General features: G+C 33.9%; 2 protein-coding genes across 2 annotated transcripts; one reads left to right on the top strand and one right to left on the bottom strand.

The window, feature by feature from the left end:
* Window positions 1-13,950: 13,950 nt before the first annotated feature.
* On the bottom strand, window positions 13,951-17,220 carry LOC132302592 (probable leucine-rich repeat receptor-like protein kinase At1g68400). Its single transcript, XM_059799499.1, has 2 exons — window positions 15,821-17,220; window positions 13,951-14,791 (listed from the first exon to the last, which is right to left on the bottom strand). The coding sequence occupies exons 1-2, from the start codon at window positions 17,148-17,150 to the stop codon at window positions 14,127-14,129; spliced, it is 1,995 nt and encodes a 664-aa protein (XP_059655482.1). The 5' UTR covers window positions 17,151-17,220; the 3' UTR covers window positions 13,951-14,126.
* Window positions 17,221-22,672: 5,452 nt separating this feature from the next.
* LOC132304660 (uncharacterized) lies at window positions 22,673-27,705 on the top strand. The gene is made up of 13 exons (XM_059802400.1): window positions 22,673-22,832; window positions 23,438-23,496; window positions 23,828-23,936; window positions 24,274-24,386; window positions 24,501-24,569; window positions 24,797-25,417; window positions 25,546-26,078; window positions 26,353-26,417; window positions 26,567-26,646; window positions 26,788-26,892; window positions 27,096-27,235; window positions 27,339-27,467; window positions 27,549-27,705. Exons 1-13 carry the CDS (start codon window positions 22,673-22,675, stop codon window positions 27,703-27,705), a joined length of 2,340 nt encoding a protein of 779 aa, XP_059658383.1.
* The last annotated feature ends 288 nt before the right edge of the window (window positions 27,706-27,993 follow it).

Raw genomic sequence — 27,993 nt, 5'->3', positions numbered from 1 at the left:
CATGCATGTGGTGGTATACATTGGATTTTCATAGAGGAGTGCTAGCCGTAGTCTTGAGCTATATAGTCAGCATTTACTGATTGGTCAAAATATAAATCATAAAAGTCATAATTAATGCATATTTTTTATTTTTTATTTTTATGGAACTTTAAAACAAAAATTTTTAAGACAAAATTACCCTTTAAAATTCTTTCCTCTTTCTCCTCTACTGCGTGTGTACACACACACACATATATATATATACAAATATAAATATAAATATAATTTTCATACTTTCCTTTGTTATTGATTTTTCCTTTTTTTTCCCTCTCCTCTCTAAATTCATATATTCGTGAATGATTAAGATAGAAGAAGAAAAAAAAATAAACCCTTATATGAAAAGATTATTCCCTTTCCTTATATGAAAAAGTTCAATCGTCTTATATTAATATATATGCTCCTTGATGGATTGGATTTTTATCATTTTAAGTTTAATTAAAGTAATATTATGAGATTGAGTTTTGGTTGAAATAAAATTGTAAAATTTAAGTTTTAGTTAATATGTGAAACATTGAAATAAAGATGAGGATGATTGGAATCTCTTCACAATATGATATGATTTATATATATCTATAGATGCACACGTAAAGAAATGAAATGAAATGAAAGAGAAAAAAAGAGGAAAGGAAAGAATCTTTTCATATAAGGATTTTAAATTTTTTTTTTTTCCTCTTTCGGAATCATTCACGAATATGAATTTAGAGAGGAGAGGGAAAAAAGGAGAAAAATAATTATAGAGGAAAGAATAAAGATTATATATATATACACGAGCGCGCACTAAAGAATAGTAAGTGGGAAGAATTTTAAAGAGTAATTTGGCCCTAAAAGTTTATGTTTTTAAAGTTTCATAAAAGTAGGATAGACACTTTCGCAAGTTCCAACTGTTTTGGGGATTTGTTATGCACTGTGTTTTTCCATTTGCTTCATTTTCTTCCTTAGATGCTTGGTCCTGAGACGAGGACTCCAAGCTTTGATAAATTATTAAATGATTTAATTTTGTATTTGGATGTACGATTTCCCTAAAGGTCAGCTACAGTAAGAGTGAATTGCAACTAAGTTCTAGGGGTTATGAGATATAACAAACTTCCAATGATGGACAGCTTCTGTGGTTAACTTGAACCGATTCAAGATAGCTGAACCGGTTTAAAGAAGTAAAGCTTCGTTTTAAAAAATCATACTGGCCAACTTGAACTGGTTCAATATCTTTGAACCGAGTCATCTTTTTTCTTTTTTCCCGGCATTTTATTTATTTTATTTTATTTTATTTTTCTTTTTTGCCTTAGGATTGTGTGAAACTCGGGTTTTCCAAACTTTATAATGGGACCAGTCACTTCTTGTTTTGCTAGTTAAATGCTTGGATTGCCACTGCCTCGTATAATCTCTTTACTTATTTTTTTTTATTCTGATTGTATCTACACACCCTTTTCGGGTTGCTAACTCAACGGTAGAGTACTCAGCTTTTAAGTGCGCCTAGAATCTTTTACACATTTGGATGAAGCGAGGGATTCGTCCATATCATTGGGAAAGTTTGGAAGACCACGACTGATCCTGAAAGGGAATGAATGGAAAAAACAGTATGTCGTATCAATGAAAAAGTATTGTGCGTTTTATAGTGATTTTGGATACCAAACAAATGCATGCAAAAACCTGAGAAGGCATGTTAAAACGCTGATTGCAAAGGCAACTAAATGACTAGCCAAAAAGAAATCACGCCAATCGCGACCTCTAATGTCATAAAATGACGAAATGAGGGATTCCCTATGTGATACCCCCGAATTTCCGAATGCGGGTTGGCTAAGCCCACGCCCGAATACCCGAGGATATCAAAACAAATTGATAATAAACGAACACAGAGTACAAAAGAATAAAGAAGAATAAATAAAATGCTGACAAGAAACTAAAATGATAATTTAATAATAAACCTCATAATATATTTCCATTAATTAATAAACTCTTCCGATACAACTGATCCTCCAAAATACAACTCGGGAATTCATACTGTGTGGACCCCTAGAAAATCCAAACTAAACAAATGACAGTAATCTAAAATAGGAAACTGAATCATAAAGGAACTCCTATGTAGCATCGGAAGAATGAAGTAGACTGATCCCCGCTCAGCACGAACAACCTCTACTCGTGACGAACACCTGAAAAATAATGGTGGGTCAGGCCCACAAACAAATTATACTCTACTACAGTCCAAGCAGAGATTCGATACACGTATACATCCTAGTCAATCCAACAGTAACTAGTAGTCCGTATATATATATATACACAATAAAGGAACCTCACTAGACTATAGGGTTGTCTCAACCTGAATAGTAGGCAACATGTAAAACGCACATATAGTGGGCATGAGTACCTAGACCTACCAGGGTACACAACTACACTATATCTAACTACACATCCTTGGCGATATACGCGCCCTAACCATTGATCCTGAGACTCAAGCTCATATTATGGCACCATACTTATATATATATAATCTAGTAACCATCATATCCAGTATAAATTAATCCTCCATAAGTCATTCAACTTGTTCAGCTGACCTAACTTGAATATAAGTATGACTTAACATTTTAGTTAATTCATTCCCATATATAATAAATTAATCCTCCATAAGTCATTCAACTTGTTCAGCTGACCTGACTTAAATATAAGTAGGACTTAACATTTTAGTTAATCCATTCCCTTATATAAAATAGGTAGGACTTAACTGATAAGTTAATCCATCCCTAGAATGCCACCGTCCCATACTGGTGCATTAAATCACACAATCCAACAATTGATGTAACAATTAAGGAAATACATCAAACATTTCATAAATAACTATGATAAATATGATATCAAGTTATCACATAATAGGAATGACTTATTATTTCTTTAAACTTCCTATATCATATGTCTTACACAAACTAAATCTTATGCATGATGATATTTTATTATACCGTTAAATAAGGATTCTCTATATCCAATTCATCCTACACATTTAATCTCAATTGCTAAAATATTTTAAAAGATTAAATCCATTCGTTTGTTTAAAACATTCAAATAGCAAGCATAATTATGATTGAGTCTATTTAAATTTATTAAAACCCAAACCTAGTCCCTATTTAATGTTCAGGAATCCTAGACATGTTTCTACGTTCCATCATTCCACAGATAGGAAAAATACATAATTTAAACATGTAAAAATTCACATAAGAAATCAAATCAAAATCATGCATTTTATCAATTCATAACACAAGAACAGATATGAACCAATTTCATAAAACCTATATTCTAACCCAATTAAACATGCATAATTATTTAATTTTATGTGTTTAATAAATCCTGGAATTTCTTAGGCATGTACAGAAACACGAATCAAAGGGAAAGAGATAGAAGAAGAACTTGCCTTAAATTTTCGGATCGAAAGTTAAACTTCTTCTTTCTTGATCTTCTCTCTACAGGGTTTTTCTCCACATTCCTTCATTTTCCTCCTTCCCTCTCTAACACTATCTCTCCAGTATATATCACGTGAATATTTCTAACCCCCTTTTACAACCTATAGCTATATATTTATAGGCTAAATAAAATAACCCTAACCTTTTTCCCAATCCAAGTCAACTAAAAAAAAAATGAAAATAAAAATATTAAAAAGGTAAGCAAAATATGTTACGTATATAATTTATGTATATGTTTATTAAATAAATAAATTATACACATTACATTATTTATTAATGGATTATCCAATAATATTTAAGTTACCATAATATAATAAAGCAACTTAAAACATAACACGTATCAAATCTATGTATATTTTTATTATTTAAATATAAAACATATACATCAAATTAAATATTACTATCCAAGTTATCATAAAAATAATTAATAAATTACTTTCCTTTTTATATATGTATATAATATATATCTATATTTACACATACATTATCCATGGGTAATAATTCATACACATCCAACCTCCTATCCAAGTAGTCCATGGGATCCAATTGGTTGGCCCATTACTACTAACCATAACCATAAAAGAAAAATAAAATAAAATAATAAGAGAAAAGAAAATATTTAATTTACAATTAATCAAAACATCATTTAAGCACATAATCTAATTAAACAATTAACACATAGACAAATATAAATAATACATAGACACATAATCAAATAATCAAGTAATACCTAATTCAATTAAACACATAAGCAATTAGTCAAATAATTAATTAAATAATTAAAAAATACAATTAAAACAAATAAATAAATACCGAGACTATCCTTTTAAAATTAGGGGTATTACATTCTTCCCCCCTAATAAAAGGAATTCCGTCCTCGGAATTCACCCTTACTTTCTTCCATTATGCTTGGAAACTGTGAGCGAAAAACATCCTCATATTCTAAATAGACGCAACCTCACTATAAGGGCTCCACTTAACTCCAATATACCAAGTGGTATACAGAATTCCTATATTTTAAGAAACACAATAATCATACAATGCGTAGGTTGTATCAATTAATAACGTAATCCTCCTATGTCGACAAGGGAATGATCTACATAGCTCCAAGTGCCATAGAATATATGCACAAACTCCTATGCACCCAGCGCTAATAATTTGGTAACGCTAATTCAGAGGTGACTGCCTCAATTGCGAAACACAATCTTCTAAAAGTCAATGTAATAAGTAAAATTGACCTTTCTCCAAAAATCGTCTTTCTTCCTATATAGAAAACAGAACGAGCAAATTACTCCCTGATAGAAAAACTCTAGTATACGAGTTCAATTATTTACAACATCCTACTGTTGCCTCCCAATCGCGCACAGTTCAATATAAAGGGAAGTATCTATTTCCGACATATTTATAAATGAAGTCGAGGTCTGATTGTACAACCCTTACTTCCATTTCCAACCAACAAATGAGAGGTATGCATTGTGAAAGATACAAAACCTCCAAAGTTGTCACACTAACCTCCTTGTGCCAACAATATCACAGACAAAATTCCGACAAGTGAAGTAAACACTTCCAATAGTCCATGAAAATCTAGGATATACGCCTCAAACATATCCTTTATGGTCTAATTTAATCTCTCGATTAATTCCTCCGTCTATATATATGAAGTAGAGCTGTTGCTCCAAAATCTTCATAAAGCTCCTTCGAAATAGCACTTTGCATCCACTAATATGGATATCCACATGCTATAACACCACTATCATTGAATTATATAACTACTATGAAGTTCTAAAATAAGCATCACTCAAATTTATGTCCTCAAGCGATCTTTCTCAATCCACCACTCGGATTCCATATGGAAAATTGAAATTCCAAATCAATGTCGATCATTCCCACCAACTATCACTCTTGTTTAGTTTAACTTCCATATTTGTTATAGGAAGTGGCTAAAGATTCCTATGATATCTAATGATCAACTTTCCACCTTTGTAGCAGGTTTTACACTTAGGGCAATTATATACACGTCCCTATCCGTACCTGTTCACCAAAACTGACATTTGATGTCATGATGTACCTTCTAACCGTCTGGGTGTACCAAGAAAAATTATAAATTTCCATCTCAGTCGCCCGACAGTCATATCACTATTTATAGAAACTACTAACTCCTCCTCCAGTACCTTAAACTCCATCTGAGTAAGGTAACACCTTCTCTAGGGTCAGCTCCGATATTCAAAATTGACTTCCTGAACTACCTTGGTAATAACAAGTGTTATTATTCACACTTTGCATCCATCTAAGCCGTCTCGTGATCCGTTATATTCGTATGAACTGATATCTTACCAGCTCGATCAAAATAGATAAAATGAAACTAATTTAATTTTATCAGTCAACCAATATCCCATCTAGAATCCTGACCCTTGCATCAAATCAGCAATCCCTCAACTAAATCCGTGAAAATGCTCTGTCATTTCCACTTCAGTATAGAAAATAGCTGCAAGAATCCAGTGATCTCTAATGATCCATCTCTACTATTTAATAAATATTAGACTTAGAGAAAAAATACTATATTCCTCTTCCTGCCTGTCCTCCAAACATCTGCTTCATACTGTGAAGTATCATGTTTCTACTAGGGTTAATAAAGAACTAAGAGTTGTGAAACTCAATCCTTGCATCCTCCATCAAATTTGTCTACAGAAAGTACCATTAGTCCGGTATCACCAGCTTTCGTCTGTACCCATTGTTTAAATTGGAGCATCTTCAAAAGCGAATTCTGTAACTAAATCTATCCACCACTGATCCGTGATAAACTTGTCGATATTAAAAATTAATCGGTAATTCAATTTATCAATAGTTAACTATGACTTTCACTCAACAAAAATCAACAAACTACGACCTTTCCATACATACCATGCACCTCATCTTTATATAAGTATTTGGTCTCACCATCTTGTCTTTGACACACCCTGCTTCTTTAAGACAAGTTAATGACAATCCGACTTCTTTATCTAACTTCAAAAGAATATGAAATCTTCCCATCCTCTACATAAGTCATCAATTTCCTTGCAACAGCTAATTGTTGCAAATTGTGACTAAAAAAATAATTCCATATTATTTATGGAAATGAAGAGACTTAGTTTCCTCCTCCATGTGCAACACCGGCAAATTCCTCCCAATGACACACCCTCTTGAATAAATTCTTGATTAAGAATTTACTGATGAATATTTATTCAGTCTCCTATCCTCACTCGGTATCATTCCAATAAGTACTTAATCCAGTACTAAATCCTCCTTCTGACTTGGTAACAACTTCTGAAATTTTCAAGAAGATGTTCAGCAAATCCAGCACCTCTGATATATCATCATGGCGTTTTAGTGATCTTTATTTACCACTACCCCACGCATACCGAAACATTAACAATCACCAATATCATGGCGTTGTAATATGATACGAATCCATACCTAACGTAAAGTATATCAAATTAATTGTTCTAGATTGTTTGACTCGTAGTGATGATTTAATTATCCCATCCCAAAACACACCATAATGACACATGTCCAGGTCCAATAGATTGGTTAGATTTATATGTATCTACCAAATCCTATGACCGTATGCTCACAAATTTAGCGTAAATAGCGTTATGACTCCATGTTATTAAAACAATAATTGGTTGATCACACACTTATGTCCCCAACTAAACCACATACCAAATCCCGAGTAATTAACAAAAAAATAAAATAAAACACATATGATAAACACAATAAAACAAAATATACTCCTACTTAGGACATCGTTCTTTCTAGAAAAGAAAGTCTCCTTTGAAATCAACCTTACTAGATTGTTTCAAAATTTCCTTTTATAGTTTCGTAAATAATCATTCAACCTCGAAACATATCCTTTAAAATATTGTTTAAAAGCACAAATATTTTCCTAAGCAAATACCAAAGGCTTAACCCTCATCCTCCTTATATGCGGAATGTAAACTGTCTTACTTGACTTTATAAATCGAATTAGAATGTCACAACATAATACCAATGCTTTTTTGTATGTGATTTAAAAATTATGTATTTCGTTCTGATAAGAACACATCCAATCCCCAAACTCCTGAACAATACTTCTTATATACCTCTTTTAGAGATAATAAGAAAGATTTAATTATTTGTAAATTAATCAACCCCAATTCTACTAATAACATTCGCTATACTACTAGCAATTCAGATCACCTCGTGCAATCATCCCTCTTCAAGATTTAATACCCTCTCTATTGGATACACATAAATCTCCTACATTAGGATCCTCTTCGGCTCCTACTCCTTACTTGTCTCCTTTTTGAGATCAACTGAAGTCGTGTTGGTCCCGATATGGGGTGACCTATCACGTACACCTAAATCCTTCCTTGGCTTATACTTTTAAAGTAACGCTAAACGAACCTAAACCGTCAATCCTTAACTCTGCCTTCTGACAACAAAATCGATAACATACTCCTCTACTCCTTTGGGTCTTTATTGCTTTCGCCTTGAACCCATCCTTTTTCTAGTGCCAACCATTCTATGACTACAAAATATAATTGACATCAGCTCCTCCTAACAAACCGTAAATAAAGTACAACGAATCCTAATATGGGCTCTAAGTTTTAAGAGACGCAACGCGGAAGTCATATAACGATAGACACTCCTAAGGATACTTGAACCTGGAGTGCTCTGATACCAACTGTGATACCCCCGAATTTTTGAATGCGGGTTGGCCAGGCCCACGCCCGAATACCCGAGGATATCAAAACAAATTGATAATAAACGAACACAGAGTACAAAAGAATAAAGAAGAATAAATAAAATGCTGACAAGAAACTAAAATGATAATTTAATAATAAACCTCATAATATATTTCCATTAATTAATAAACTCTTCTAATACAACTGATCCTCCAAAATACAACTCAGGAATCCATACTGTGTGGACCCCTAGAAAATCCAAACTAAACAAATAAAAGTAATCTAAAATAGGAAACTGAATCATAAAGGAACTCCTATGTAGCATCGGAAGAATGAAGTAAACTGATCCCTGCTCAGCACGAACAACCTCTACTCGTGACGAACACCTGAAAAATAATGGTGAGTCAGGCCCACAAACAAGTTCTACTCTACTACAGTTCAAGCAGAAATCCGATACACGTATACATCCTAGTCAATCCAACAGTAACTAGTAGTCCGTATATATATATATATACACACTAAAGGAACCTCACTAGACTATAGGGTTGTCTTAACCTGAATAGTAGACAACATGCAAAACGCACATATAGTGGGCATGAGTACCTAGACCTACCAGGGTACACAACTACACTATATCTAGCTACACATCCTTGGCGATATATGTAATACCCCTAATTTTAAAAAGGATATTCCTGGTATTTAATGGTATTTAATTTATTATTTAAGTGCATTTTATTTGATTATGTGTCATTATTTTTTTATTAGGTACTTAATTATTTCTTTTGTGGTGATTTAATTTATTTAAATGGTATTTATTTTTAGTTATTTGATTGGAATTACTTGTTAGTGTTTTAATTATTTAATTGACATTAATGATTTTAGTGTAATTGGTTTAATTATTCTATGTGTGTCTTATTTTATGTGTGTCTTATTTGCTTTAATTGGGTTTACTAATTATTATTTTGTTCAATTAGATTATTTGTTAAGTATTTAATGGTGAATAGGGTAATTAGGTAAATATATTTAACTAGGGTTTTAATTACTGTATAAATTAGGGTTTTATTTTATAGCCGTCGTAAGTTTCTACGTTAATTGGATGGGCCGGTTAGGATTGTGAGTTGGACTTAAATGAACCTAGGGTTTAGGAAAACTCTATAAGTATAAGGTAGACGTCTGTGTAGGGTTTTTTTTTTAAACAAAGCACACGTTTTGTGGAAGTGGAGAAGGAAAAACGCAGTGTTTCACATTCTGCCAATGTTTGATCAAAGCTCCGATCCCGCTTCGTCCGTGGTCCGATCGAGCTGAATTTTGGAGAAGAGGTTCACGACTCAGTGATGCACAATCTGAACGGTTAGATTAGAGTTTGACCTCGGGAACAGTGATTCGTACTCGTGAACAGTAACTGGGTCGCACAGGTTTTTTTCCATTCTGCCCAGATTTCATCAAACATCCGATCCCGCTTCGTCCGTGGTCCGATCGAGCTGAATTTTGGAGAAGAGGTTTACGACTCAGTGACGCACAATCTGAACGGTGGAGATCAGAGTTTGACCTCGGGAACAGTGATTCGTACTCCTGAACAGTAACGGGGTCGCACAGGTTTTTTTTTCCATTCTGCCCAGATTTCATCAAACATCCAATCCTGCTTCGTCCGTGGTCCGATCGAGCTAAAATTTGGAGGATAGGTTCATGACTCAATGTCGCACAATCTGAACGGTGGAGATCAGATTTTGAGTTCGGGAATAGTGTTTCGTACCCATGAACAGTAACCGGGTTTTGGAACTCGCCGGGATTTTTTAAGAAGACGACGTTGAAACTTTGAACAAAAGTTTCTGAGGCAAGATTCTATCCTTACTCTTTCCCTTAGGCTTCATACTCTTTGCACTCTTAAATGATTCCAGGATTAATGAAGATTAAACCAAACTAAAATGATATCTGTTTTGCTATGAAACTGGTAGTTACAGTAGTGTTGTATGCTTGTTCAACCTAGACTAAGCATGTTTGTGGATGCATTGTGGTTCTGTGGTTCACGTTTTTCCTTACCACTGCTAGTATAAATTATTGGAAGGATGGGTCTAAATGATAGCTATCTTAACTTCTGTAATAGCAACTGTTGGAACTTAAATACTAGGAGGATTTGAGTTTAACACTAGATCGGTTTTGTGGAACACTATAATTTGAGCATGTCTACATACATACTGTGAATATTGTTTTGATGCTTACATTATCACAGTTAGTATCAACTGTGGAGGTTAGGATTTTGTGATACATACCCTACATATCTGTATGTCATTTGTAAGGTGTTAAATGGAAGTTTTAATTAATTCTGTCTTTATATCAGACTAAATGGAACAACTTAAATTGGGCATGTATATGTTGTTGTTGTGACCCTGTTTATCAATGCTTATTTTATCACTGCTAACATTGAATATTGGATGTTGGAATTTAGTTGATATGTTCTTGATTTATTGGTATTATTGACTACTGGAGGATTGGAAAGTAGGCACCGGTATGGGACGGTGGCATACTAAGGATGGGTTTGGTTTTTAAAACAATACTATTACCCACCTACTTGGAATAAGGATGGGATTAACTAAAAGTTAAGTCCCGTGGATTTGTATTGTCATGGCAACTACTTGTTGAGTGGCAATACCAGGGATTTTGGATGGATTTTATATATGTACTGTTATGGTGCCTCGGTATGAGCTTGAGCCTCAGGACCGATGGCTAGGGAGCGTATATGCATTAGGATGTGTAGCTGGCTATGATGGTTGGAGGTGTACCCCGTTTAGGTATATATACATATGCCCACTTCGTGTGCGTTTTAGCATGTTACCTCTATTCAGGTTGAAACCGGCCTGTAGTCCAGTGAGAGTCCTTTACTGTGACTATATATATATATATATATTTACGGACTATTAGTTATTGTTGAATTGTTTAGGATGTACATGCGTATCGGGCCTCTGTTTGGATTGTAGTAGTATAGAACTTGCGCGTGGGCCTGGCCCACTTCTATTTTTCAGGTACACGACAGTTCCAGGCTTAGACGTGTTCGTGCTGAGTAGAGGTCTCTATTCACTCTTCCGACGATGTAGGGCTCTCTCTATAGTTTTATTTCTGGACGTTTATTACAGTTGTTCTATCTTCTGTTTGGATGTTTAATAGGGATCCACTAGAGATGGATTCCCAAGTTGTAAACTGATGGAGTTTTGGAGTTTGGGTTTGATGGATTTTAATAATTATAATATTTTGCGGATTCTATTTTTAGTTCCTTCCAGCTTTAATTTCATTTCTTAATTTATTTTGTATTCTGTGTTCATTATAAAATATTAATTGTTTGATATTCTCTCGGGTTTGGGGCTGAGCCTGATCAACCCGTGTCTCGGATCCGAGGGGTATCTCAATATACGCTCCCTAACCATTGATCCTGAGACTCAAACTCATATCATGGCACCATACTTATATGTATATAATCTAGTAACCATCCTATCCAGTATAAATTAATCCTCCATAAGTCATTCAACTTGTTCAGTTGACCTAACTTGAATATAAGTATGACTTAACATTTTAGTTAATCCATTCCCATATATAATAAATTAATCCTCCATAAGTCATTCAACTTGTTCAGCTGACCTGACTTAAATATAAGTAGGACTTAATATTTTAGTTAATCCATTCCCTTATATAAAATAGGTAGGACTTAACTGATAAGTTAATCCATCCCTAGAATGCCACCGTCTCATACCGGTGCATTAAACCACACAATCTAACAATTGATGTAACAATTAAGGAAATACATCAAACATTTCATAAATAACTATGATAAATATGATATCAAGTTATCACATAATAGGAATGACTTATTATTTCTTTAAACTTCCTATATCATATGTCTTACACAAACTAAATCTTATGCATGATGATATTTTATTATACCGTTAAATAAGGATTCTCTATATCCAATTCATCCTACACATTTAATCTCAATTGCTAAAATATTTTAAAAGATTAAATCCATTCGTTTGTTTAAAACATTTAAATATGATTGAGTCTATTTAAATTTATTAAAACCCAAACCTAGTTCCTATTTAATGTTCAGGAATCCTAAGCATGTTTCTACGTTCCATCATTCCACAGATATGAAAAATACATAATTTAAACATGTAAAAATTCACATAAGAAATCAAATCAAAATCATGCATTTTATTAATTCATAACACAAGAACAGATATGAACCAATTTCATAAAACTTATGTTCTAACCCAATTAAACATGCATAATTATTTAATTTTATGTGTTTAAGAAATCCTGGAATTTCTTAGGCATGTACAGAAACACGAATCAAAGGGAAAGAGATAGAAGAAGAACTTACCTTAAATTTTCGGATCGAAAGTTAAACTTCTTCTTCCTTGATCTTCTCTCTACAGGGTTTTTCTCCTCATTCCTTCATTTTCCTCCTTCCCTCTCTAACACTATCTCTCCAGTATATATTGCGTGAATATTTCTAACCCCCTTTTACAACCTATAACTATATATTTATAGGCTAAATAAAATAACCCTAACCCTTTTCCCAATCCAAGTCAACTAAAAAAAAATGAAAATAAAAATATTAAAAAGGTAAGCAAAATATGTTACGTATATAATTTATGTATATGTTTATTAAATAAATAAATTATACACATTCCATTATTTATTAATGGATTATTCAATAATATTTAAGTTACCATAATATTATAAAGTAACTTAAAACATAACACGTATCAAATTTATGTATATTTTTATTATTTAAATATAAAACATATAAATCAGATTAAATATTACTACCCAAGTTACCATAAAAATAATTAATAAATTACTTTCTTTTTTATATATGTATATAATATATATCTATATATACACATACATTATCCATTGGCAATAACACATCCAATCTCCTATCCAAGTAGTCCATGGGACCTAATTGGTTGGCCCATTACTACTAACCATAACCATAAAAGAAAAATAAAATAAAATAATAAAAGAAAAGAAAATATTTAATTTACAATTAATCAAAATATCATTTAAGCACATAATTTAATTAAACAATTAACACATAGACAAATACAAATAATGCATAGACACATAATCAAATAATCAAGTAATACCTAATTCAATTAAACATATAAGTAATTAGTCAAATAATTAATTAAATAATTAAAAAATACAATTAAAATAAATAAATAAATACCGAGATTATTCTTTGTAAAAATTAGGGGTATTACACCCTAACCCGTCAAATGACGCAAACGGGGGAATGATGAACTTCCTCAGCTTGGGGCCTTTCGATATCCACTTGGGACCTTTCAATATGTATTCAGTAAAAAGTGAATCGACCATGTCAACACAAGCGAGACCATTGCAATCATAAGATGATATTTCGTTAATATTGAGATTGATACAAGCCTTTACAAGCTCCAAATGTAACATTTCCTCCATCACATGACTTGAAAGATGAAAATGTGGAACGATTATCTTTGAACATGTACGCTAATGCAATATGAGAGTACCGTGAAAATAATACTGTAAACTTTACATTCTCCATGCAAAAGTATGATGACAATTAAATATGATGGTAATTACATTTTTTTCATACTTAAAACATTTAAATAACATCCAACGGTACCAAAACTTCTAAATAACTTCCAGTGATCATTATTAGTTGACCTACTCTGTTAAACTCACAAATAAATTAAAAAAAATTTAATTCAGCAGAATTTAAACCAAAATGAAGGGACAAAAAACTGAATTAACGCCAAGCAAAAACTAATTCGCTAATCCAAGAAAATTTTAATTTCAAAAAAGAAAATGAAAGAAAAGGGACAAGTAAGTAAAAGAACAAATTTACAGAATTCTCAACAGTTCTTTCACGAATAAAATCCGCTCAGTTTGGGTTAAATCGTTATCAATGACTCGGTCCGCAAGTGTCTTCAGACACGGAGGGAGAGTCCGAGACCGAGTCGACAGCGTCATGAGATGGTGACACCTCCACCCCTCGTATCTCCTCTATCAACTTGATGACTTGGCTCATTCTGGGCCGTTGATCAGGCGAAGCCGAGGAACAAGCCATTGCAATCTGCAACAACCCAACCATCTCCTCCTCAATGTCCTTGTACCTCATCAGCTCCAGATCAAAAACCTCAGCCGTCCATTCCTCTCTCACAACCGACTGCACCCACCTCGGGAGGTCCACGACCCCACCGTATCCCGCCCCCGGCCCACCACTCTCCACCACGGAGGGACACTTTCCGGTGAGCAGCTCCAGCAACAACACCCCGAATGAGTACACGTCTGATTTATGGGTGGATTTCCGGCCGTCCAATGCCTCCGGCGCACGGTAGCCGTTGGATCTTGGAGTGGTGGACGGAGTTGAAAAGACCGAGAGTCCGAAGTCGGAGACACGTGCATTGCCACCGGTGTCGAGTAGGATGTTTGTAGACTTGATGTTGCCGTGGGTGAGTCTAAGAGACTTGCATGAGTTGTGAATAAAAGCCAGTCCACGAGCTGCTCCGGCAGCAATCTTTAGCCTTGTTGTCCAGTCTAGTGGGGTTCGTCCCGGTCCCCGGTTCCCTGTTGGGATACACAAATACCCATTTGTTATATACGGAGTATATATATATATATATACATACATATATATATATTGTATAATTCCATTAATAAATCAAAGTTAACATACGCATATCCCATTGTCCAGAGATTCAGATGAGGCACCGGAAGACCCCAACGAAAAAGAACAAAAATAAAGGGGATACAGACACCATTATGCGGTGTAAAAAGCACGCTTCTGATCAGCTACAGCATATACATTTCCCAAACTGGTAATGGAGTCGGTTCTGGTGTCCATTTTGGATAACCACACTACTTGTGTGATTCAACAGTTGTGGGACCCTATCAATCACTAGATCAGACTGTTCTAAATTCACCAAGCTCCCCATTGAGGTTGGAATGGTACAATCTTCAAATATCTCAATTCTATTGAGGTCAAATTGTTTGCTACATTTGGTGTAAGAAATTGGTTCTTTAGAATTGATATTCGAGAAAACCTAATATGACAAATATTAGGAATTAGTGTCTTGGTTGCATAGAATTGGTGTCTTAAAAATTAGAAGAGATTCTTTTAATTTCATGATCATAAATCCTCCTTTTCGTGCTAATTTCGGTCTGAATTTTCTCAAATTTTAATTTCATACAACCAACATAATATCATAAATCCTCTAAACTAGTATACAAATTTTTCAAAAAGCACTCCAAAGAACCCCTTTTTTTTTTTTTTTTTTTTTTTTCCAATTCCGTCTTAAACTAAATTTTCTCAAGTCTCAATCTTATACAACCGAACATAAAAACCTTTTGCAGTATACAAATTTTTCGAAAAACACTCTAAACTACTTTTCGGGTCAATTTGGTTAATGTTTGTTGGGATTAAAATTGGGTTTAGACTAAATTACTACTATATGCCAACATGGTCACTGACTGTGGGTCAACTTTATATACTTTTACTCACTTATTAGTCTATGATTTTTCTATAATATTAAAAAGCTAGTAGGCTATTACTGTATTGTACATGGAATATGGGAGGTTTTGTGAGTTGTAACGTACCGTGAAGAAGCCAAAACAAGTTGCCGTTAGGCATGAAATCGTAGACCAATAGCTTCTCATCCCTCACAAAGTAATAAGCCTTCAAGCTAACGACGTTAGGGTGTCGTAAACGCCCCAAAACCTCCATGTGCTGCTCGAACTCACGCTTCCCACCAATATTCGCCTCCTTCAGCCTCTTCACCGCCACGATGTAGCCGTCGTCCAGCACCGCCTTGTACGCCGTCCCCAGCCCGCCTTTCCCCAGCATCTCCGCCGAGGCTCGGAGCAAGTCCTCCAGCTCGAACCTCTTCGCCCCCTCGAAGAACACCATCCGACCCCTCTCGAACCCGGGCTGGGCCGGGTACGGACTCGACGAATACACGATCTTCTCTCCGTCGCGAATTTGCGAACTCTTGTTGCTGTCCCGCCTTTTTGCGACGTAGTTTCGCCAGAAATAGCAGTAAAGGAGGAGGCACACAACGGCGAGGACCAAAATGTCGCCGACTATGATGGCGAATATGGCCCGATTACTTATACTGCCTGATTTAGCAGCTCGATTGTGTGCTGGCTTCAACGGCGGAGATATTGAGCTTGGCGAGGAAGCTACTACAGTCGGGTTGGTGGCTGGGTTCAATGGCGAAGCAATGGCCCCGGATGATCCGGGTCGAGTCGGGTCACTAGAGACCGTTTCGCATTCCTTCAGAGGCGAACCGCATAGAACCAGATTCTTAGCGAATGCGGATTCCGGGAAACCCGACAAACTTTTCGGTATTTCGCCGGTGAGCATATTGCCGGAGACGTTGAAATCCTGCAGATTCGGGAGGTTCATCCACGAAATCGAGCCGGATAACCGGTTCTCTTCGAGCCGCAGAGTGAGGAGGTGTGTCAGACGATTGACCGTGGCCGAAATCGGACCTGACAAGTTGTTGTACGACAGATCGAGGCGGTACAGCCGAAAGAGCGGCGGTACGGAAGACGGAAAGTTGCCGGAGAAATCGTTGTAGGCGAGAAAGAGGAGTTTGAGTGCGGTGAGGTTAGAGAGATCGGGGATGGGACCTGAGAGGCGGTTTCGCTGCAGACTCAGAACTCGGAGCTGAGTCAGAGAGGTGAGTGGTTGGAAAGTGCCGACCAGGTCGAGACCTTCGAGGACGAGTCGAGAGACTCGGTCTCGCAGACACGAAACGCCGTACCAAGTGCAAGGATCGGTGGTGGCGTTCCAGGAGGTGAGCTTGTTGGATGTGTCCGAAGCTGATTTGAACGCCATTAGAGCTTCCGCGTCTGGATTCGTGGAAGCAAGGAGGAGAGAGAAATGGATGATTAAGAGAGAGAAAGCGAGATGTAGTTTCGCCATTGTTGTTGTTTGCTCTGCAACTAAGCAGAGAAACAGATGTGAAGCGTCAAGGGGATGTAGTGAGTGAGGGCACTTTAAAGCGTAGTGAATCTAGAGGGTGAATGGTGTAATTTAGGTGAAAATAATGGGGACTTTGTGGTAATAAATGCATGTTATGTTTCCATTGGTTTTTGCTGGTGACTGACTTGGACAGATCGGGTAACCAGAAAAGCAAGTATTGTGTGATCTGAGGTCAATTTAAAAGACAATAACGCCCTTAATTTTTTTTAATAAGACATTAAAAAGGAAAGTTTAATAAAAATTTGACACGATAATTTGTTCAACACAAAAACTTCAATTGTCAGGTGATATTGTTTGTTTACTCTTATAAACTACAATACTGCTATGGCATTATTAGATTTTGTAACGTGTTTCATTATGTTTAAGATTTATCTTAATTACATGTAAATTAATTAAGGTCATGTATATCATGATTCATTTAGTAGTAATAATCAGAATTACTTTTACTAGAAAATTTTCATTATGTTTAAGATTTATCTTAATTACATGTAAATTAATTAATGTCATAGATGATCTGTATATCATGATTCATTTAGTAATAATACTCGAATTACTTTTACTAGAAAATTTTCTTTTAAACCCATCTTTCAGGTCAATATGTATAATTTAAGGAATTAAATCGTCCTACACTTGTCGACACGTAAAAATAGACCATGACTATGGTCTCTATCACAACAGTTCATACTTATGTTTCTGAATCGATTATAAATACCTACGAGTTTAAAGTTTTTTAAAGGGGTTTTATCAATTCTTTTGATGAAGTGAATAAATTCAAGTGTAAGTTTTATTTACTAGATCAAAAAATGTTACTAGAAATCGATTTAAAAACTATTTTTCTTTCTATAAAATCTTAATATGGTTTTGGAATTAATTTTATGTGGATCAATTTCAATTCCGATTGGTGAGGTAAATAAACCTGTGAATTATCTTACTTGATTGGTTGAGAGACAATGCCAAATGCCTGATTTGTCCTTAGGGACCATCGTTGGGCTCTCTCTTTGCTTATACACGATCTTCTGACAGGCTAAAAGCAGTCAAATGTCGCAGGTGGATTGACCAAAAGGACCTTGATTAGTTAATTGAATCGATGTTAATTTACTCCTAATTATTTGAATTTGAACAGTAAAATCACAGGGGCTTTCTTGTAATTTGATATTGAAAGACTCTTGCAAAGCTTGCCTGCGGTACGATAAAGCTTCGTTCTTGCTTTGTTTCTCGAAGTTCACATTTCGCTTTTGCTTTTATTTATTTAATTTTTCGATCATTGTTTGGATAAAAATATCAATATGGTTCTTCTTTGGCTTTTACTTCGATGCATCCCTTGTATGGTAAGGTATACATACGTATATCTTAAAAAATTAAATACGGAAAACAGAAAAGCATTAACAACGTCAACAAATGAGGAAAAATTAGTTGCGCCTTGTAATAGACGCATTCGAATTACTCCATTCAAAATTACTTAATTAGTGACCAATTCACACCAAACAGCCTTGCAAAAGCCATTTTTAAAAGAAAGTCTCATTTGTTTCATTTCTAAACCGGTTTGATTTTGGTTTCAATTTTTATGAAATCGTGGTCAAATTAGTTTGGTTTTATGTTTAAATCTAGTTAATTCTAGTTAATTCAACTCCTGTAGTCGTGTACACCCTATTTATAATAGGAATTTTTACATATAAATGGTACTAATAACTCATATTTATCATTTGATAGAGTTAAAGTCTCGTAATTTCAAAAAAATGCAATTGACCAAAATACTAACGTGAAAAAATATTGTTCACTTTCACATAGATACCATTTTTAGATACATAGATATCATTTTTTGTGCACATATGTATCACTTTTTTGTACATCATGTATCACTTTTATTTTAAGTGCTAGAAATAGAGTCTAACTTAACAAATCTCCATTAATATACTAATCTCTTTATCTAAATATTACAACTTCATGGCAGTCTCAAGGATAAAGTGCAAACAACCCGATTGAACTATTATTCTTTTGCAAATAACTTTCCTAAACAAAAAAATTATCCATCTCAACTATTGATTTGTTGTAAATAATGAAAAATTTATCACAAAAGTCTATTTTATCTTTTCTCATTCAAATTTTTATTTCTTATTAAATTATTTTTATTATCTCTTCTCTTATTTAAATATTAATTATACTTTTTACCTTAATTTTATTATTAGTATCAATTTATCTTAAAAAAAAAAAAAAAATTTGTAACCACCATTTTCTAGAATGATTAACTTATTATTAAAATTTTATTATTTATAATAAAACTTATTATAAAACTTTTTTACAATAGGAAAATATCTTCTTTTTCATATGATGTATTGATGAAAAATTAATAAATTACTTTAAAAAAAAATTCTTTTCATATAATATATTCATTAAAAATTTAAAAATTAATACTAGAGATTTTTATTTAAACATCAATTTCAAAAATTAAAGGTAAATTTATGCAAATTTAATGGAGAATATATCATATTACTTTGAATTTTTTTATAATTTATTTAAATAATAAAAATAGATTAAGTGTAATTCAATAAGGGGCATTATGGTCATTTAATGAAATATATTATAGACATTGAAATATTTTGCAACAAAATGTGATAATTTAAGAAGTATTAGGTACAAAATATAATTAAGGAGGATTATTTACAAATTCAAATATAATTTAGAGAGATTTATTTGCATTTTAACTGGCCTCAATTACAACCTTAAATAGTAATTAAAGTTTGTTTTTATCAGAATGTGATTAAATTTGGAAGAGCTTCCTTACTTATCATCACAATATCTTCTTCTTCTTCTTGGAAAGATACTTATCATCCATAACTGATCTCACATTCGAATTCACATGGACCCCCCAATTCAAACAACAGCAAATTTGCAATTGCCAAAATATATACTCCGTATATGTTGTCTTCAACTTTGAACACAAAACTTAGAATGAAGCAAAGTAAAATTCTTTAGCGACCAAAATGGCCCAACAAGATATAGGGCCTATGGGGCCCAGAGGTCTAATCTCTTGTCTGCCTTTCAATAGTCTAGGTCAATTATATACATTGAGGAGGTTTCGACTACAAATTTCTCATCAATCATGATGCAACATATTAGGGTTTATTTGATTTGTAATTTTGAAAATAATTTTTTATTTTATAAAAATAGAAATTGAACAAAATAAATAAATAAATAAATAAATAATTTTTTATTTAGTTTAATTATCTAAAAGTTGTTTTATAGTTCTCTGGAAACAGTTTTTTCAATTTTTAGGAACTGTTTTCAAAATAACTAACTAAGCAACATTTGGTATTGTTTTTTGAAAACAGTTTTTTGAAATTCAGTTATAAAAAAAATCTGTTTTTAAATAACTGTTTTTTATAATTCTCTGAAAATAGTTTTTTATTTTCTCAATTATTGAGTACTATTTTCAAAATAACTAATCAAGCAGGTCCGTATTAATTTTGTTAAGAATTATATGATTCCGGTTAATCACAATTCAACACATAAATAAATATATTAATTTTATTTATATTTTTACTTGTACATTCGTTGTGATTGGTTTAAACTATGCAGTCTCACCGTACAATTTCTGCTCCAACCATTAGCTTAGAAAGACCAAGTACCCTAGTACCCAACCGTACGTGGGAGACAAGGAGGGAATGGTGTGATTAGAAGCACTAGTACAGTTGCATTATTTTGAACTCTAGTTTGTTTAAAGTGAAGGGTTTAATCATTCCATGGAAGGACAAAAAGAGAAAGTTGGGAATGGTTGGAGTAGGTATGTGTTTTTTTGTTTTTTTTTAATGTGACAGTGTTTTCATATGATGACTTTTTATTTATTTTAATGTCTGGTCTTAAATATTGGGCAAAGCAAACCGTGGAATACGATTAGATTCCAATAACGTTTTCCAAAGCTAAAGTTTGGAAGTAAAATAATCATTTAATAATAGGAAAAGTTTTATTTTGACTAAGAGCCTTACTATACAACTTGCTATGACTCATAATTGGAGCGGGATAAGGAGCCCATAGAGCGCCAAAACTGAAAAATGAGGGTTGAATTAGGTTCGGTAGGGCATTATTCGGTGAAATATTTGGTAGAGTAGTTCAGCTATCCTTTACTATTATTATTATTTTTCCTTCTCTCGCAAGGTAAGAAAATCATTCATTAGATAAAATTAAATATGGATACAATCCATATAAGTCTTATCTTCTATAAAAGTTGAAAAAATATCATAAAAACATACAGTATCTCTTCTCAGCATAGCATACTAGACAAGACTATGAGTCAAAACATTTGCCCGCCTCTTCACTCAACCAATCTTCCATCGATCATGTAGTTTAATATAAGCCTGAATATCTCCCAAAGAGCATCAATATCAACTAAAACTTTTGACGAATTAATCACCAAACTACAATCTCCTTCAATCTCCACTTCTATTAATTTCCATGCTTGAGCTCACTTTAAGGCTAATCTTACAGACATGGCTTCAGCTATTAGGGTAGAAGCCACGTTTAGAAAGAAATAGATGACTGCCTTTAGAACCTTACCTCTATAATCTCGAAGAACTAAGCCAGTAACATCTTTGGTGTGATCTCTATAGGCAGCATCAAAATTCAGTTTCAATACATTTTCTGCAGAAGCCTTCCATCGCACAGTATCAAATTGAGAGGAGCTACTTATCCTAGCTTTATGGCCGCCTTTAATAACCTCTTGAATCTTGATACTCATTCCAATGGTGAAACGCTAACTGCATTAGAACCCTCTCCCCAATCTCTTTTTGCTCATAATAAAATCGATTTCTACTCTTCCATAAATACCAGCAAACATAGACAATTAAGCTCAATAATAAACTCGATCACTGTGTGTGTGTGTGTGTTTTTCTTCCAAGCAAACACAAGCAAAGAATGTGTAAATAAGGGAAAATGTGTAAAGTTAAGGTTGGGCTGGGCTCCGACCGAAAGACAAAAATAAAGATGGCCCAACAAGCAATGGGACTAACAAAACAAGCCCAAGGAATGAGAAACAGGCCGAAACGCCTAATAAAACATATAGACCACATAAACATCATACCTGGTCGGAATAAGTGGCACAATTTTTTTTTAAATGAGTGTCGTTTAGGGGGGAAATTGGGAATAAAGGAGCGCCTTATTTGGTTTAATTATGTGAGGTCAATTTTCATAGAATTTTAAAATTAAAAAAACAGTTTTTCAAAACAATTAAAAGAAAACAATAACGGAGAACATTAATGATACGAAGTATTCTTACTAATTTATTTAGGAAAAAGGTAAAAGAAAGCAATAATGGAAAGTTGACTGTTTAGGTCCGTTCTAATAGGAAAGTATTTTTACATTGAGAAGTGTCTATATATATATATATATATATATTTGTTTTTATGTTCCAAACTTACTAAAACGAAACTCTTACCTTTGATTCTTCATTCATAGCAAGCAATTCAATCATGGGTTCTTTGATGAACCTCTGTTTTGCGCTTTTACTTTCATGTCTTGTAGTTCTATGTTCTTGTGATGATGATCTGAGTACTTCTAATGCCATCTCACTGTCAACAGTCGGTTGTCCCAAGACTAAGCTCAAGCCCTATGGCTGGATTTACATTAGAGGTGCCAATACATACATACGTACACACACACACATATATGCAAGCAAGCTTGATTTACATGTTGGCTTGTTTAGTACACTTGTTGTTACGTCTGGGAGCACTAAATTTGAGACTTTGAATTTAAAATTAGAGGAAATTTAGTATTGGATGAAATTTAGTTTAAACTTTAAACTAAATTTTCTTTGATTCCATATTTAAGATACCAATTCAGAGTTCATGCTGACAAGTTTATTTTTAAATTCAAGGTCCCGATTCACTACTCTAGTGTCCTTCGGCGATTATTTACTACTATTTTGAATGAAGGGTTTTAGCAGCCTTAATCTAAAGTCATGCCCTGCACGGGCTAGCTCGATTGTTTTTAGGTTTTCAGTTCAAAACTATCAAAGGTGAGGTCTAGACTTAAATTATACGAATGGTTTGCGAACCATTGTGTGCGTTTGGAATTTGAACACCATTGTGTATGTTCGGAATTTGAAAAACCATCCGAAAGTACAAAGTGACTAGGGATTAGGTTGTTTCAGTTGATCTTTCATGCATACTTTATATTTCAGAATTATTATTTTACTCATTAAATCTTCTGGTTTTGGTTTCTTTGAAATGTTTCAGTTGATCTACCATCTTGGTACTCCTCGGTTTCGATTTCGTTACAGTCAGATGTTAACATTGTGAGTATGCCTATCATACCTAGTGCTGCAAGATCATTTACATTATTCATACATTGTCCTTCAATGTTGCATTAGATTTTTCTTGCTCTACTTTGTTTGTTTAGATGTAAAATATTTTTTAGAATTTTATTTTATTTTTTGATGTTTGGTTGTCGTAGAATATTTACAAAGAAAATTAAAATCTTACAAAAGTAAGTTACCCAAACACCAAAAAATAAAAATAAAAAAAATATTTTACCTGAAAAAAGAAAATATTTTCTGAGGAAAATGGAAATTTCTCTAATTTGGTCTTGCTGCCTTCTTCAATTTCCCTATGTAACACCATTTGCAGGATATAGAAAGCATAGGCAAGCATCCAAGCAAAAAGCTTCCTATCATTTGCTTTCGAGATGGAGGTCCCCCTCTTCCAGATGTCTCGAATGATTCTTTAAAAAGCTTAGGTAAAAAACTCAGCTTGATGACTACTACTTTTATCAAATCAATAATGTTTCGTGTGTGATCGATTTTCTATATAAGCTTCATAAGCAACATAAAAGTATCTTATACATAGTAATTCCAAGTACTTACACTTTTCTTGGTGAATTGCAGTTTACAATATCATCAATGAGACCTTAAGCATCAACATGTGTGTGTTTAATAATTTTAAAGTAGGCACACCCTGTTTTACTAGGAGAATTCAGAAATGAGGGTTACAAAATTATGTTTTTATGGTTCAGTTTTAAGCCACATCAAATGTAGTTTGTGTTCTATTTCTGATTATATTCCTTTTTTTTGCAGTGCTAGATCACTTCTTTAAAAATGGATCTGCTGAAGATATACAGTATCTTCAGAATGTGGGACATTGCTATCCTTTGCAGAAGAAGATAACATTGACAATGACAAATGAGCTGGTGATTTTATTTTATTTATTTTTCATTTACTTATTATTATTATAATAAAAACTATAAATAGTTTCTTATATAATCTTTTGCTATAATGAAGATCAAACCTCAATATGATTGCAGATTGCCGCAGGAGTTTTATATTTTGGCATCTTCAATGGCATTGGGCCCATTAGAACTCAAAAAAAGATGGTTAGTATTTCGTATTTTCTGTATTTGAATTATCAGTCATTTTAACATATTCAATCTTCTTTTATGTACTTGTTCCTTCACTTGCACAATATATGATATGTGTTTATGTAGTATGTATATATGTATATATATTGTTGTTTTCTAATCCTTTTACCCACAATTTCCATCTTTAAATATATTTATTTGGGAGTAAAATCTTATTATTTATTACTTTTTGGGAGGAGCAGATTAATAGAGGTTCAGCACACACCTTCAGTTCCAACATAACAATTGTAGGCTGCCCGGATTCTACAAAGACGGGAGAGTTTTGTTCCAAGACAGTTTATGATCTTGTATGTGGTTATTATGATATCAACGAGTTTTCACGAAATGAACAAGTTGCTAGTCAGATGATGGACCAAACGGTTGGAGATGTAGTTTCTTGCAAGAATTCTCTCGAAGCTTCATGCTTTGAACTTATGGAGCAGAAACTCTACTCCTTGAATTTTGGTGAAACAGCAGAGAAGTTGATCATAATGGTTAAAAGTAGCAAATTCGATCAAACAGCTTTTATCAACTATACAATGGAGGCTAGTGGAATTTCTCTAATGTGTTATGCTCGATATAGTGCATTACCAACTCCAACATTGCACGATTATTCCAGCAATTTAAGCAAAGGGCCTCTAGTTATTCCCTTGCCAAAGGTTGGTACCTGGTATTTCATCATCCAACCGGTAAATCAGCCCAATCTATATGGAGGAGGAGTAGAAGAGAAATCGAATTTTTGCTATTCCTTGGAGTGGGATGTACTTCAATGTCCTCTGTCAAAGGCCGGACCTAACTGCAATTGGAAAAGATACAAGCTTCAGGTGTGTTGCCTAATAATCACAGTCACTTTCTCTGCCTTTTCTCTGTGTTTGTCACACTAGGCTTTTTTAGTCATCTCTCTCAATATATATACACATATCTATATCTGCATGAAAAATTCACTCTGCAGGCAGATTCTAAATACAACCAGGCTGTTTCTGATGATTACATATTAACCGGTGAAGATAGGGTCATGGAGTTAGCTAAATTCACTCTTGAACCCCTTCTGAGCAACTTTTCATATGGGGACAAATCGGATGTTGCTTGGACTTATTTTTTTCTGGACAATCCACCAGGTGCAGCTGGAAAAACTATTCACATTCAACTTGTATCGGACACGAAAATAAGTTATGAAATATATGCAAGATTTGGTGGGTTACCGTCTCTTTATAATTGGGACTACTATTACTCGAGCAAGACTAGCAATAGCAACAACGGTTCCATGTTCAAATTGTATGATTCGAATGAAAGAAGGGTCGATTTCTACATCTTGTATGCTAGGGAAGGAACTTGGAATTTTGGATTGAGACACCCAATTCATATTGGTGCTCCACTGAATCCTCGGACTACCATGCACATTTCCATTGAAAATTGCCCAAATCGGTGCTCTGGCCATGGGACATGTCAGTCACAGAATGGTACAACCGGCTTTTTCCTCTATAGGTTATATCTTTATCCCTCTTTCTTTCTACTGATCTTATGAGTTTTCAGTTTGCTTTTTAAGTTACTTTGTTTTTCAGTAAACCACAAGCAGATTTGTGTGTGTGTGTGTGTGTGTGTATAGTGTGCTTTCATGCAATCACAGTCATTCATGTCTGCTTGTTAATTTTAGTATCTCATCCCGGATTTTTCCTTTTTTAGATTCTATAGTATTCTTATATATCATTTTCACAAGTTTTGCATTGACCTAGTAGTGATGGTGTCATTTCTTTCTCAGCTACTGCTTATGCGATAGATTCCATGGGGGCTTCGACTGCAGCGTAGAAATATTTCCACAAGCAGGTTATTCAATATTGCTGTCTTCTTTTCTTCATGGAAAAAAAATAATAATAAATTGAAAAATAAATAAACAGTCCCCAAATTTTTTCTTCTTTTGTTTATAACTTCGGTTACTTTATTACCTAATGCATCTGCTTATATAATTCATGTAGTGCAGAGATGCGAATCGATTTTTCTCATTGCATCCAATGCTGCAGCCCTGTTTCCTGCATTTCGGGCCTTTTCAAAGAAGGTATACCACTGTTTGATAGTCTCAAGACTAGATTTCTAAGCAATACTGAATCACCATTTATCAGTTGAACCTATAAAATCACACCGGACCTATCATTCAGTATTTCATCTCATAGAAAATGTACTTTGTTGCTTTGCACAGGCATATCTGGAGGCTATAGTCTTCGCATTTAGTGGAATCTCAAGTGCACTTTATCATGCTTGTGACGTTGGACTATGGTGTTCTTTCTCTTTCCAAGTTCTACAGGTACATAATATCAAATGACAGTTTCCAAACCGAAAAATTCCTTTATAGTACTTAAAAGTCCTTTTAATTATAATCATATGGTGGTTGATGCAAAAAATTTGATAGTTATAAAGTAAACCATTATCACTATATATATATAAATATATATCTTATTTCCTCTGTGTTTCATCATTGATGAAAGTTCAACTGCAACATGATTTCAGTTTACGGACTTCTGGATTTCGTTTTTGGCTGTGGTAAGCACATTTTTATATCTACCAACTATTGGCAACATCGCGAAGTGGACAATTCTCTCAATTGCAGGAATGATTACAGCTTTCATGGCTGCAGTTGAACCAACCAGGTAACCAAGAATGATTAATTGACACTTTTTAAGTTTGAATGGTTTTGTTTAAAAAGTTTTAAGATTGGGATATATTATGTAACAATATTATGTAACTCTGCAGGTCTATAAATATCGTTATTGTACTAGCACTTGGAGCTCTAGTTCTTGTTGTTGGTTGGCTTATAGAGTTTTTCGGTACAATTGAGCTGCAATCATATTCACTAAGTTCTAGTTTAAACAATCTTCCAAGGTATACTATTGCCTGTGAGAGCACAACATGTACGTAAATTTTTTGTTCTAATGGTAAACTGAAGATGCATCTTTTTGGCAGACAGCGAAATTTGAAAGCGTGGTTCAAAAAACTTATGAGGACACTGTGCGAAAGATTTCACTGGGGCTATGTGCTCCTAGGTTCAATTTCATTGTCTGTGGCTGTAACTAGCAGGGAAGTAGAAACCAGTCAAAACTACTGGATTTGGCACAGGTAAAACTCTTATGATACTATCATACACACACACCCTCTATATATATATATATATATATTTATATGTGTACCTGATGTTGCAGCTTATGGCATGTCACGATCTACATGTCGTCCTTCTTCTTTCTTTGCTCGAAATTGAGTACTTCAAATGATGAACAAGTGGTAGTACTTGGTACAACATCTGCTTAAAGCCAAACCAGATTCAATCCCACAAGGTTAGCAAACAGAGAAGGGACTCGTCATTTGATTTCATCTTGCTATTGCAGATTGAAAGCCGACTATATCATCTACA

This window comes from Cornus florida, unplaced genomic scaffold, assembly GCF_030987335.1.
Source record: "Cornus florida cultivar Cherokee Brave unplaced genomic scaffold, ASM3098733v1 CherokeeBrave_3.0.0_Hap2_Chr04, whole genome shotgun sequence".
Lineage (NCBI taxonomy): Eukaryota > Viridiplantae > Streptophyta > Magnoliopsida > Cornales > Cornaceae > Cornus > Cornus florida.
This window is presented reverse-complemented; position numbering and strand designations above follow the sequence as displayed.